General features: G+C 35.1%; 1 protein-coding gene across 1 annotated transcript; it reads left to right on the top strand.

The window, feature by feature from the left end:
- Positions 1-727: 727 nt before the first annotated feature.
- On the top strand, positions 728-12,206 carry ube2d1b (ubiquitin-conjugating enzyme E2D 1b). Its single transcript, XM_039653323.2, has 7 exons — positions 728-893; positions 5,594-5,657; positions 5,750-5,781; positions 7,608-7,685; positions 7,766-7,871; positions 7,970-8,063; positions 11,841-12,206. The coding sequence occupies exons 1-7, from the start codon at positions 870-872 to the stop codon at positions 11,884-11,886; spliced, it is 444 nt and encodes a 147-aa protein (XP_039509257.1). The 5' UTR covers positions 728-869; the 3' UTR covers positions 11,887-12,206.
- Positions 12,207-12,291: the final 85 nt, after the last annotated feature.

The raw sequence follows: 12,291 nt of genomic DNA, 5'->3' as shown, positions 1-12,291 counted from the left end.
ATTATCACCTAAAAGTTTATAAAAGTACTATCACAAAATTAACATTTGAAAATAGAAAAAGTGACACAACGTTAAAGTATTTATATTAAATTAACGTTATATTAAAGTATAAAGTATTTCACAACGTTAAAATAAATAACGTGACATGAAATGGAACCGTTTGTATTATTTATTTATTTATGGACTTTTACCATTTACTATTTTGTTTATTTATTTATTTATTTTTAAAAATCTAAAAAATAAGTTTGCCATTGAAATAAACCTTCCTACGAGCCCTTTACCTTTTACATATTTAGAATTATATATAAAAAAGTGTCCTTGGGTACAACAGGATTTGATTTGATATGTTGGAGTTATTTCAAATCTTATCATCCATCGTTCCCAAAAAAGCTTATAATGTTCAATGCTAAATTTGGTTGTGGAATGTTTCATTTCTAGAAATTTCGTACAGTCTTTTATTTTACTTTTTTTGTTTTTCATTGTTATCATTACTATCCCTTTATTTTTTCTATTCCTTCTATTATTTGTTTGCTATATATCTCTATTGTACGTATTTCATACATTTAGGCAACACTGTGAAAGCTAACACTCGTGCAAATGTTGTTGTTGTTGTTGTTGTTGTTGTTGTTGTTGACGCTTCTCCTTGTGCTTCTCTGGACATGAAAAAATACATAAGGACTTTTATTTAGTTTTTTTCAGCTCCGCACCGGAAGTGTGAGCTTGCTGGGCTACAGCTGTCTCTCTTTCTCGCCGCTCTCATTCGTTTTTTTACTCAGGGAAACACAGTATTGCTGAGCTGTTTCGTAGCAATAATATCGGACAGATAATATAATCGCGTAAATCTGGGGCGGTACACACAGTGAAGCAGCATGGCATTAAAGAGAATACAGAAGGTAAGACCTTTGTGCGTGAATGATAAACATTGATTAGCCAAGTTTTTGTTTGCCTTGCTTGTGTTGTTAATGTCAAATATCGGGGTTAAAATAAACATCTACATAACTAACACTATTTTATTTGTTATGGTTTTGCGTTGGTAGTCTGCATCAAGTCAAACCGATTCAGAATATTGCCTAACGTTATAGCTTATATGTCGACGGTAAATGTGGAATGTAGCATATAATGGCTAACTAGCAGTGTTTCTTCCCTCAAATCATGACGTTTTACGCTATTTATTGAATATATACTGTTAGTACTGTAAATAAATATGTGATTTTCTTAATTGTCAGTAATGCTGATAAAACCAGAACTTAAAGTGACGCGTCAAGGTTGTCAGTCAACCATCGTATTGTGTTTGTGGGCGAGCAACGATATACATGTAAAATCAAACAATCGCGTAAATGAGTCATTTGTTTACATCAAGACGTTCAGTTTATTAAACCCCTTACCGACAAACCAACTGAAGAGATACATCTATTCAATAATTAACATATTTTGTGTTCTTTTCTTCCGTGTTCGAGAAGGCCCAGAGCTGAACAAAGACAGCAAACCTGCTTCAGCATCGGTAGCTGCCACACTAAACGAGGCCAATTTTGTGTGGATTCATCCACTTTCACAAGCCACTTTTGTGTGCTTTGTTAAACCTCACAGCTGATGTGACATTTCGAGTGACTTTGGCTACAATTGATATGGTGTAGTTTATCTGAATATGGTCGGTAGGCGCTATTGTGTTTTGTGTTTGACACAAAGCAACACAACCTGATTCTCTGAAGTTCCAGCGTGACGCCATCACTTTGCCATTTTGACAGTTTCTGTTTCGCAACACTGTGAATCGCACTTAGACATTGTTGTTAAACACCCTACCTAGTCGCAAAGTCCTTACCAGAAGGCACATCTATCCACGTCTATTAAAATTGGCTCATGTTCAGGCCGGGTCATCATTGTTAATATTGTGCTATCATTTAAAATGTGTATTATTACATATTTTTTATATTGAAACTTGACTGTCTAAAGCCTGACATTAAATAAAAGTCTACTGAAAAATCTAAACCTTTGCTAAAGTAGAAAATCGACTTTTTTGAGAGAACCATTTTGATTGAAGCCTTTAGGCAAAATGTTAAAAATTAGGTGACACTTTAAGATGTCCATTTTACAGTGTAATTATACATGCTGAGTAATATTAATTGAGGGTTAGTTTACCCAAAAATGAACTCACCCTTAAGCCATCCTAGGTTTATATGACTTTCTTCTTTTAGCCAAAAATAATTGGAGTTATATCAAGCTTTATAATGGGAGCGCAAAATAACTTCACAAATGTGCATCCATCATAAAAGTAAAGGTTAATAAAGGCCTTCTGATGCGAATCTATGATTTTTTGTAAGAAAGGATCTTCTTATTCATAGTTTTATAAACTATAATCAATCACTGCCTCCCGGTAACAGTGGTACAAGTCTAGTTTCATCGTTTGTTGTTTAGTTACATCGTATAAGGCTAGTTCTGGCTGATGACGAACCTGGAAGTGCAGAGGTTAGTTAGAGCAAACAAAACACCGGTCACGAATTAGAAGTTTTAAATGAGAATTTTTAAAGAGAAATGTCAGTGGAGCTTAAAGGAGTAGTTCACTTAAAAAAAAAAAAAAAAAAAAAAACTTTTGCTGATAATTTACTCACCCCCATGTCATAAGATGTCCATGTCTGTCTTTCTTCAGTCGAAAAGATTTTAATGTTTTTGATGAAAACATTCCAGGATTTTTCTCCATATAATGCACTTTACTGGGACTCAAACGGTTCAAGGTCCAAATGACCGTTTCATTGCAGCTTCAAAGGACTTTAAACAACACCAGACGATGAATAAGGGTCTTATCTAGCGAAATGAAATGAACAAAAAAAACCTTTTTTATTTATTTTTGAAATGCCTGATCGTTTCGCTAGATAAGCCCCTTATTCATCGTTTGGTGTCGTTTAAATCCCTTTGAACAGTTTCCAGTTTGCACTGAAAATGTCATTTGGACCTTTGAGTCCCAGTAAAGTGCATTATATGGAGAAAAATCCTGGAATTTCTTCATCAAAATCCTTAATTTCTTTTCGACTGAAGAAAGAAAGACATGGACATCTTGGATGACATGGGGGTGAGTAAATTATCCGCAAAAGTTTTTTTTTTTTTTTTTAAGTGAACTACTCCTTTAAGTTTGTTGTCCAGCCCTATTTATTTAAAATGCAAGAGGTGTCAACTCTCCTACATCCTACGTCATGCGTGAGTCAGGTCAGAGGTCACTCTTCCACTGGAACTCAACTCGCGTACGGCCATTACCGGAAGCCAGTAATTATAGCTTATAAAGTTATAATTTTGGAGACTGTTCTTACAAAAAAGCACCCGTTCGCTTCAGAAGGCCTTTATTTTAACCCCCTGGAGCCGTATGAGTGACTTTTATGATGGATGAATGCACTTTTTTGTGCTTCAAAAAACAAGGTACTATTCACTCCCATTATAAAGCTTGGAAGAGCCAGAATATCATTGTCATTATCATATATGTTTAATATAACTCTGATTGTGTCTGGCTGATATATTTGATACATTAGGATTTTTGGCCTATAAAAAAATGATCTTGTAAGAATATGGAGCTCACAGTATTTTATCCAGATGCCCAAACTAAGCAAAAAATGTAGTTTTGGCGCAGTTACTGTTATTTTTATATACAAAAATGAAGATGAAATTATTTGTAATGTTAATCAATGAGATATTTTTAACAGAATACTTGCATAAAATGCATTTACATGTCAATGGTCACTCTATATCTTATAATAATAGTAAGATGATATAAAGGCTTAGTTTTATTTTAGTTTTTATTTTGAAGGCAAAACATAAAATTGATTGAGAGTTTACATTAGGGGTGTAACGGTACATGTATTCGTATTGAACCGTTTCGGTTCGAGGCTTCCGGTTCGGTACGCATACAAACCGAACGATTGCTTGGACCATTTTTCTTGCCGGCAAAATTCGTGCTGACGCGGCCAACACAACATTGCGCAACATCAAATGGCAAGGGTAATGAAAGCAGAACAAAACTGCGCTACTCGTTATGTGCTTCACGGATCGTTTATCAGTTCGGACCAGCAACATCTGTGCAGCGCGAGCCGATCTCGATCAAGCAACACTGTTACCACACCGCGCTAAGAGATCCGGTAAAGAAAACATTTGAATTCGCCACTGAGGTAATAACATCGCTGCGAGATCTAGTGAGAAGCATTCACATTTCTCCGTTATTAACCGTAGATCTCTATTAGATCAAACAGCGCTATCATGGAAACCAGGAGAAACATTGTGCCGTGAATGAACTAGTACTTTACGTCCACAGACCAGCAACCTTCACCATGGATTTAATATAGTAACACTAACTGGAACCAGTTTGGCTGGAATGGTGAAATGCTTTCAAGTACTTCACACATCTTTTTCCAGCACATCAAAATTCAAATATTATATAAATAAATATATATTTAAATGTTATTTTTAATGTGATGACCAAAACATTATTTGTTCATCCTTCAAAGATGACCCCTCTTTATAAACCTGAAAGTTTCAAGATCTAGAAAAAAAACTCACACTTATTTAAAAATATTTTTTCTTTAAACAAATAGGAAATTTCTCTGGCATTTCTTTCTTTTTGCTGTATCGAAAACGTACCGAACCGTGACTTTAAAACCGAGGTACGTACCGAACCGTGATTTTTGTGTACCGTTACACCCCTAGTTTACATATAAACATTAATCAACCTGATGTATTGTATTTGATGCATATTATTTTTTCAAGTGAAGCTAAATTACTTTAGTGCAGTATATGTTCATCTTGAAATAGTAACAATATAAGTTATTCTAATGTTAACTTTATGATAATAGATTATAGATTTCACAGCAGAAAGGCGAGTGTAACGACCTGACGATAGACGGTTTGAGAATCATACTGTTTACTTTACTTGCAAACGGAAGTAGGAACCGTCAATCATGTATAAGGAATTTCATAGATTGTGTACAACAGGTTTTTCAAAAAATGTTTTGATCATGTTGACAATTTAGATGCTTATTATTTATGTATCAAATACGTCTAGGGCTAATAAACAATACAAAGCCCTGTGATCATTTTTTCAAACCCAATTTGGATGCCAGTATCTGAAGCCTCACTTAAAAATGGATGAATGACATCCTTGTTTTTAAGGTTGCACATATCTCAAGCGCATAATATTTAAAAATTAGCGTACATTTTTATTTCTATAGTCCAGACATTCTACTATAAGTACCTTTGCATCTACATGTCAACTACCAGTCATTAGAGTATTAGTAGACTGTTCATATCTGCTAACGCTTTATTTTGATGTTCCCCACAACAGACATTCTCCTGACTGACAACTTATTTTACTAACCCAACAGTCTACTAATACTCTAATCACTGTGGTAGTTGACATGTAGTTATTTTCAAAATGAAAGCAAAGATCGTTGTGCCATTTTGTAGTTAACAAAAGTTAGTAGAACTTGGTTGATGGTTATGAACCACACATAAGTGGTTACTTTGATAGGGCAACTGTGTGAACTGACTGCATACATTCTGTTTTTCCACTAATGTATTTTTTTTTTTAATTGAATCCTTTTCCCCCCCCCTATTTCAGGAGCTTCAAGACTTGCAGAGGGACCCTCCTGCTCAGTGCTCTGCTGGACCGGTTGGTGATGATTGTAGGTTCACTGTTGGTCTATTAAATTAGGTTGCTTTACATAACATCTGACACAGCGGACAAATTTCAATAATCCTCTTTTTGTATTTGTAGTGTTTCACTGGCAGGCAACAATAATGGGACCTGTAAGTACTCTTTATCAGCCTTGAGCAGTGTGCTTTGCTCAGTAATACTTGCTGAATGTGATAATGTGGTGTTTTAAAGTGAATTAAAGGCATAACTTGGAAATGCAATTAACTAATTGAGGATAGATTCCCTGATATGATGGTAAAGTGCTTTGGGTGTACAGTAGTACCATGAAAGCACTCTATATATATATATATATATATATGCAATCATTCATTCATTCACCTACAGTGGTTGGCAAATTATTCTGAACCTGCACACAAACTGCATAGTAGCAATTATTGTCAAAATGTAATTTGTGTGGAAATATTATGAGGTCTTAAAAAGGGTTAGTTCACCCAAAAATGAAAATTCTGTTAGTGTTTACTCACCCTCATGTTGTTCAAAACCTCTATGTGTTTATTTGTTCTGCTGAACACAAAGGAAGATATTTGGAAGAATGTTTTAATCAAACAGATCTCATTCCCCATTGACTACCATAGTATGTATTTTTTCCTACTATGGTAGTCAATGGGGGAATGAGATCTGTTTGATTAAGACATTCTTCCAAATATCTTCCTTTGTGTATAGCAGAACAAATAAACTCATAGAGGTTTGGAACAACATGAGGGTGAGTAAATACTGACAGAATTTTCATTTTTGGGTGAACTAACCCTTTAAACAGGACGTTAACAAAGGCAAGAGAAGGGAGACGCCAAAGACAGCATTAGCATGGCACTGCAAGCTCAGTGTTCGAAATATAGGATGAAAAATTTAAATATCAAATTGGGGGTGGGAGTTTATATGAATGTATCTGAAGGAAATGCCATTTTCTTTTTCTCTTACCTCTATATAAAGTTGTTTAGAAGTGTAGCGCTGCTTTGTGTACAGTGGTACCCAAAGAAACCACTACTGGTCCATTAAGTGCCACCTACTGTCAGAGAGTGAATTTGCCGACATTTAGTCTGTCAGCTGTTTTTGTTTTGTGCAGGTGTCGTATGCTACATAATTTCTCAAATCTAAAGTCAAAAACAACAGCTCACGATACATGTGTGTAGCATCTTTGGATCGTGATTAAAATGGTGTGGTTGCCTCTAGTTTCAAATGGCTACAGCTAGTTTTGTCATTTTGTCAAAGGCCAGTTTGCCTGTTATAGAGCAAATAAACGAAACATCAATTTGCTTAATCAAAGATACAAATCGGCAGCCAGTATCGTAATTGGCTAATTTGCTTATAAAATATTAATCAGAATCGGCGCATCACTAAAACCAACTTTTAAACAAACTACACGGTAGACTAAAAATGTGTAAAATATCTGCATTATAAACCATTTCTTTTTAAGATCACGATAATAAATGTTAACGGCGTCGCGACCATTGCAAATCCATTCGTTCTTCGTGTCAGAAGTTGCACTTTAAGTGCATCTGAAATAGAAAGGGGCATCAGTGCACTGTCTGGAATTTGTTGTGTAGACAGCATCACTGAATATAATAAGTAGACAGCATGGGTAGACTGATTATAATGTAGACCGCATCACTAATTTGAGTGAGCTCACACTTAAAGTATGTCAGAAATAGAACAGGGCATCAGTTTACTGTCAATAATTTGTTGTCACATCGCTGATTATACTGTAGACAGCATCACTGATTATAATGGGTTCTATTGACTTGTCGCGTCCGGTGTTATCCTACAAATAAGGTGGTTGCACAAAGCATCTCAGAGCACCTATTAGAATGCATATTACTAACTTATTATTTACTATCACTAAGCAACAGCAATTTTGTTGTCTTTTTTTCATGCACCTCCACAGTTTGTGTTAATTCTTGTCTTTTCCTTCAATTTGTAGAGTGATAGCCCATACCAAGGAGGGGTTTTCTTTCTCACAATTCACTTTCCAACAGACTATCCCTTCAAGCCACCAAAGGTAGTGATGTTACACCTTTTAATCCGTTAATTGCCATATTATTTCAAAATGGCATTTTGACACCCATCTCAATTTAACAGGTAGCATTTACAACGAAAATCTACCATCCCAACATTAACAGTAATGGAAGTATTTGCCTGGACATCCTGAGGTCGCAGTGGTCTCCAGCACTAACAGTTTCAAAAGGTACTTGTGTGTCCCTCAATTGTTTGTTGCTTATTAGTTGATTACAACTAATTGCCATAATTTCATTGTTTTGATAATTGTTTTCAACTCTTTTTCAGTTCTTTTGTCCATATGTTCTTTGCTTTGTGATCCAAATCCTGATGACCCCTTAGTCCCAGACATAGCACACATCTACAAATCAGACAAAGAAAAGTAAGTATATCGTGATTCTGTAATTCTGTCTTCATGTATTCCCCTCATGTTTTTTTTCTAAACCCATAGAGACTTTCTTCTTTGGAACACAGACAATTTGATTACTGCTGTAGTTGCTCTTTCACATGCAAGACGAGCATTAAAGGGACTCAATAGAACCATAAATGTATTGTCAAGTGCAAGTGACTTGAATGCTAGATTTCAGGTCTTCTGAAGTCATAAAATAACTGTGTGTTTGAAAGACTATAATTTAAGCTGTTATTCACTGATAATATTCTCCTCCAGTGCGTTCAGATCAATTGGCGCTTTTCATTTCTTAAATTGTGCATTCTCATTTTCTTTCCTCGTGTCCAAGCTCTTCCCAACTATGATGCGAGGAAAGGAGGCAAGGATTGAAAATGAGGATGGAGAAAAATTGAAAAAAATAAATAAAAATTGTGTATTGGGATTAGGGCTGTCGCGGTAACCGCAATATTGTAGTACCGCGCCTCTGACAAGTCAACCGCAGAGGATTGCACATAACCGCAGCAACCGCGATATTCATGTTTTAGGCTATACCCTTCTTGTTTTGAACTTAATGCATGTGCATTGAATGTTAAACAAGTTCATAATGATAAAAAGACTGTTTATCATGGTGATGTGTAGCCTACAGGCTTCACACAGACAGTGAGTGATCGCCAGAGCACGTGCAATTACCTGTGTCTGTCTTTGAAGTCGTGTCAAAGGGAAGCGAAATATTTGTTGCATCATCATTTTAACGTTCTCTTCGCGGGTATTTTCCCATAAATGCGCGTCGGCAGCAGCTCTGGTCAGCATCCCACAGCACAAGGGAGCCGCGGGGAAATAAAATCAGTGAGTCACGCATTGAATCAATGCTATATTGGTCTCTAATACGTGAAGCATCAGCTTCAGCGTTGCCCATGCGACTTATTGCTGCTCAGCTGAGCCTTGAAAAGTTGAACCTCAAAGTTAAAAATAATTAACATCTTGTTTCTTTACATCTCTTTTAATGAATCAGCTTTTTTAAACGTGTTCGTTGAATGAACGGTTCAATGATTCGCTTAAAGTCCGTTGTCATTACAATGCGCGCTGAGTGAAAGTCTTTCAATACGCATATAGGCTACTGTGTAGACGCTGTTTAGTTTCGGTTACATTGGTTACTGAAAATGTCCTCGTTTTTGTCCACATCGTAAACTTTATTTATTTAGCAACAAATACATAGAAATTAAATAAATAAATAAATGGCGGTAATACCGCATATCGCGCTATTGAGCCACTCAACATTACCGCAAGGGAAATTCCATAACCGCGACAGCCCTAATTGGGATATTTTTGATCATCTGCCCTAATGTTGTCAAGGTTTGGTTATTTAAGAAATTCATAATTATTAATGAAGCAATATTCCCTGTTGAAATAAGCTTAAAATGTAAAAAAAAAAAATATTCAAATATAGCCCTAAATTTTAATTTCCATCCATTACAAAGTTTTAACATAAACTAATAAACTTAATATTGTCAGTCATACATAAATGAAACAGGGAAAAAAATAAAAAATCATGGCATAGGCCTAGTTTATTAAAGGTACAGTAAGCATTTTCCAAGAAACGCCATTGAAAGTGGATCAATCTAGGCACCACAACACTCTTGTAGCCAATCAGCACTGCAGTAGGAGGCATATACACTCATGATGGGGGAGGAGAGAGAGTGAGCAAGAGGGAGACTTGAAGAAAGACTGTAGAAAGAGAGATGGCTGAGAGAAAAGGTCAGATGAATATTATTGGGGAAAAAAAGGGTCATGATCTGGTAAGAGCTTTAGGAAAAGCTTTCCACTCCATAATATGCTGTTGTTGTAATGTTAGCTACAGTTACAGGACAGTTTTGAGTGTCATTATTTGTCTGGAGCTGTTGTGCTGCTGCCCACTAACAATCAACTATTTTATTCTCTTCCTTGTTCTTTCATCATCTTCACTTTATTTTTCACGAAGCATTATTTTGCTTCACTTCAGCAGTGTTGGGGAGTAACTAGTTACATGTAACGGTGTTATGTAAATTAATTACAAATAAAATGGAACTGTAATTCGATACAGTTTCTGAGAAAAACTGTGTAGTTCAATTAGTTGCTTAAGAAAATGTTTACAAAGGGGTCTTTCATCTGAATATTTTCTGTAAAAAGCTACGATATGTTGAATCATATTAATTTGTTGCTTTGCCTAATTTTGATGTGCACAATGCCTCCAGCCATTTAAAGGCCGTTTAGTAAAGAGACGCTATTCTGATTCTTTTGAATGGCTTTCTTGTTGGAATTTGCAATTCATCGCGTCTGTCAATTTAATCAATCCACATTGCCGCTGAAAGCTAGGCTATTACTTGTCTGAGAGTTACCACCATTGGTGAATGATTAAAATGCGTTCCATGTGCTTTCTGGAATTATATAAGTCTGATAGTAATCAGTGTTAAGTACTACTGTAAGGTTAACCCAGCCTGTTTGAAAACATTAGTTAGAAATTTAGAAAAGTAATCAAATGTAATGTTACCTTAATAAAGTAATTAGTTACACTATACTTTTTACATTTTAAATAGGGTAATTTATATTCTGTATTACATTTCCAAAGTAACCTTCCCAACACTGCACTTCAGCTATGATAGAGACATCCATCCTTGCATTTTGGGGGACAGAGCAATGAAGGGAGGACTTTGTTGTTGTGATTGATTTCAAATATCAACAGTGTTTCTTAGAAATTGCTTACTGCACCTTTAACCATTTGCATCTATTTGATTTTATATAAATCATATATTTCTCTTCATTGTGAAATCTTGCATTTATTAGTTTAAAAAGAATGAACACGTTTAAAATATAGCTAGCAGTGGAACAAACAATAATCAGTCAAAATGTATGTGATTTTAAACAAAATGGGAGTATTTAAAATGCATTTATTTGTTTAGTACTATTACAGAAAACCTACCCATTAATTTGTTTAATGTATTGTATGACAGATAAACATGCATCGCATTGAGTTTATTAGTTTGTTAAAACTAATCCAAAATGGTATGCGTTGATATTTGACAATTGGTATTGACAATTGATATGCATATCTTAAATTTAGGCCTTCGTTTTAATTTATTTTCTATTTGAAATGTATGGTTTGTTTAAACTGCAAAGGTAAATTAAAAAGTGACAGTTATGAAGACACCTAAGAAACACTTCCGCATAGGATACACTTGTGTATCCTCGCTCCTGCTTTCTCATGGGGCAAGTAGATCATTTAGATGTTCTTCAAGATGGCTGACGTCGATCAATTTCCAGGTTACTGGAGAAAGGAGCAAACAAATGAGAAATCATTCTAGTTTTGATATTCACCAGTTGAGTTTGTGAGCCCGAGAACCAGAGTTTTGTGAACTAGAAGATAATTTGATTCATAGAAAAGATCTAATGCGATGAATGATTCTTTTACACCTTGGATGTCACTCGTAAGTATATCAAGATACTGAACAGTTTGTTTAATTCAATTTTATTTTGTTCCTTCATAAAGCTTCCATGTGACTTCAGAAGAGTTTAATTTAGTTCATTGTCAGCTGTACTTTCATTATATCAGCAAGTTTCACTTAGTTATTCTTCGTGAATTCACCATTTGTGTTCCATAGAAGAATCCTCAAACTGGTTTGGAACATCATGAGGGCGAGTAAATTAGGACCATACTTGATGTTACATTAGGTTATGATGTCGGAACAGACAAACGACTGGTTATAAACTTCCTTTTCTTTCTTTTTTTTGAACCAGGTACAACAGACTAGCGAGAGAATGGACCCAGAAGTATGCAATGTGAAGACTTAATGGACATTTTTTTTTTAAGTCACAAATCACTGTAAATTCTAGCATCTAAAAGTAAGATTAGGTTATATTATTAAACAAATTGTACTGTTAACATTTACCATCTGAAATGACCAATAATAATAGCTTAACTAGTATTTTGAAGGGGACTGTGCATTGCACAAATACATTAAGCTTTTTATTGGTTTTGTGCATTTGGTCATCCCCGCAGTGGTGTTGGGCACTTTTTCTTGTTTCATAAATCCTATTTAAGATTGGCATGATATTATTCAACTGCAGTTACCCTACCAGAGGGCAATTAAGAAATTGAAAACCTTTTTATTGTATCTCTCATTCAATTTTGATTCAGTTCATTCAGATTACATTTTCTTTTAGATATTTTTATTGTATAGTTAAGAGC

The sequence above is a fragment of the Pimephales promelas genome, chromosome 17 (assembly GCF_988280905.1).
Source record: "Pimephales promelas chromosome 17, fPimPro1.hap1.1, whole genome shotgun sequence".
NCBI lineage: Eukaryota > Metazoa > Chordata > Actinopteri > Cypriniformes > Leuciscidae > Pimephales > Pimephales promelas.
Note: the sequence above shows the minus strand (reverse complement) of the source record. Positions and strands in the feature narration are given on the sequence as shown.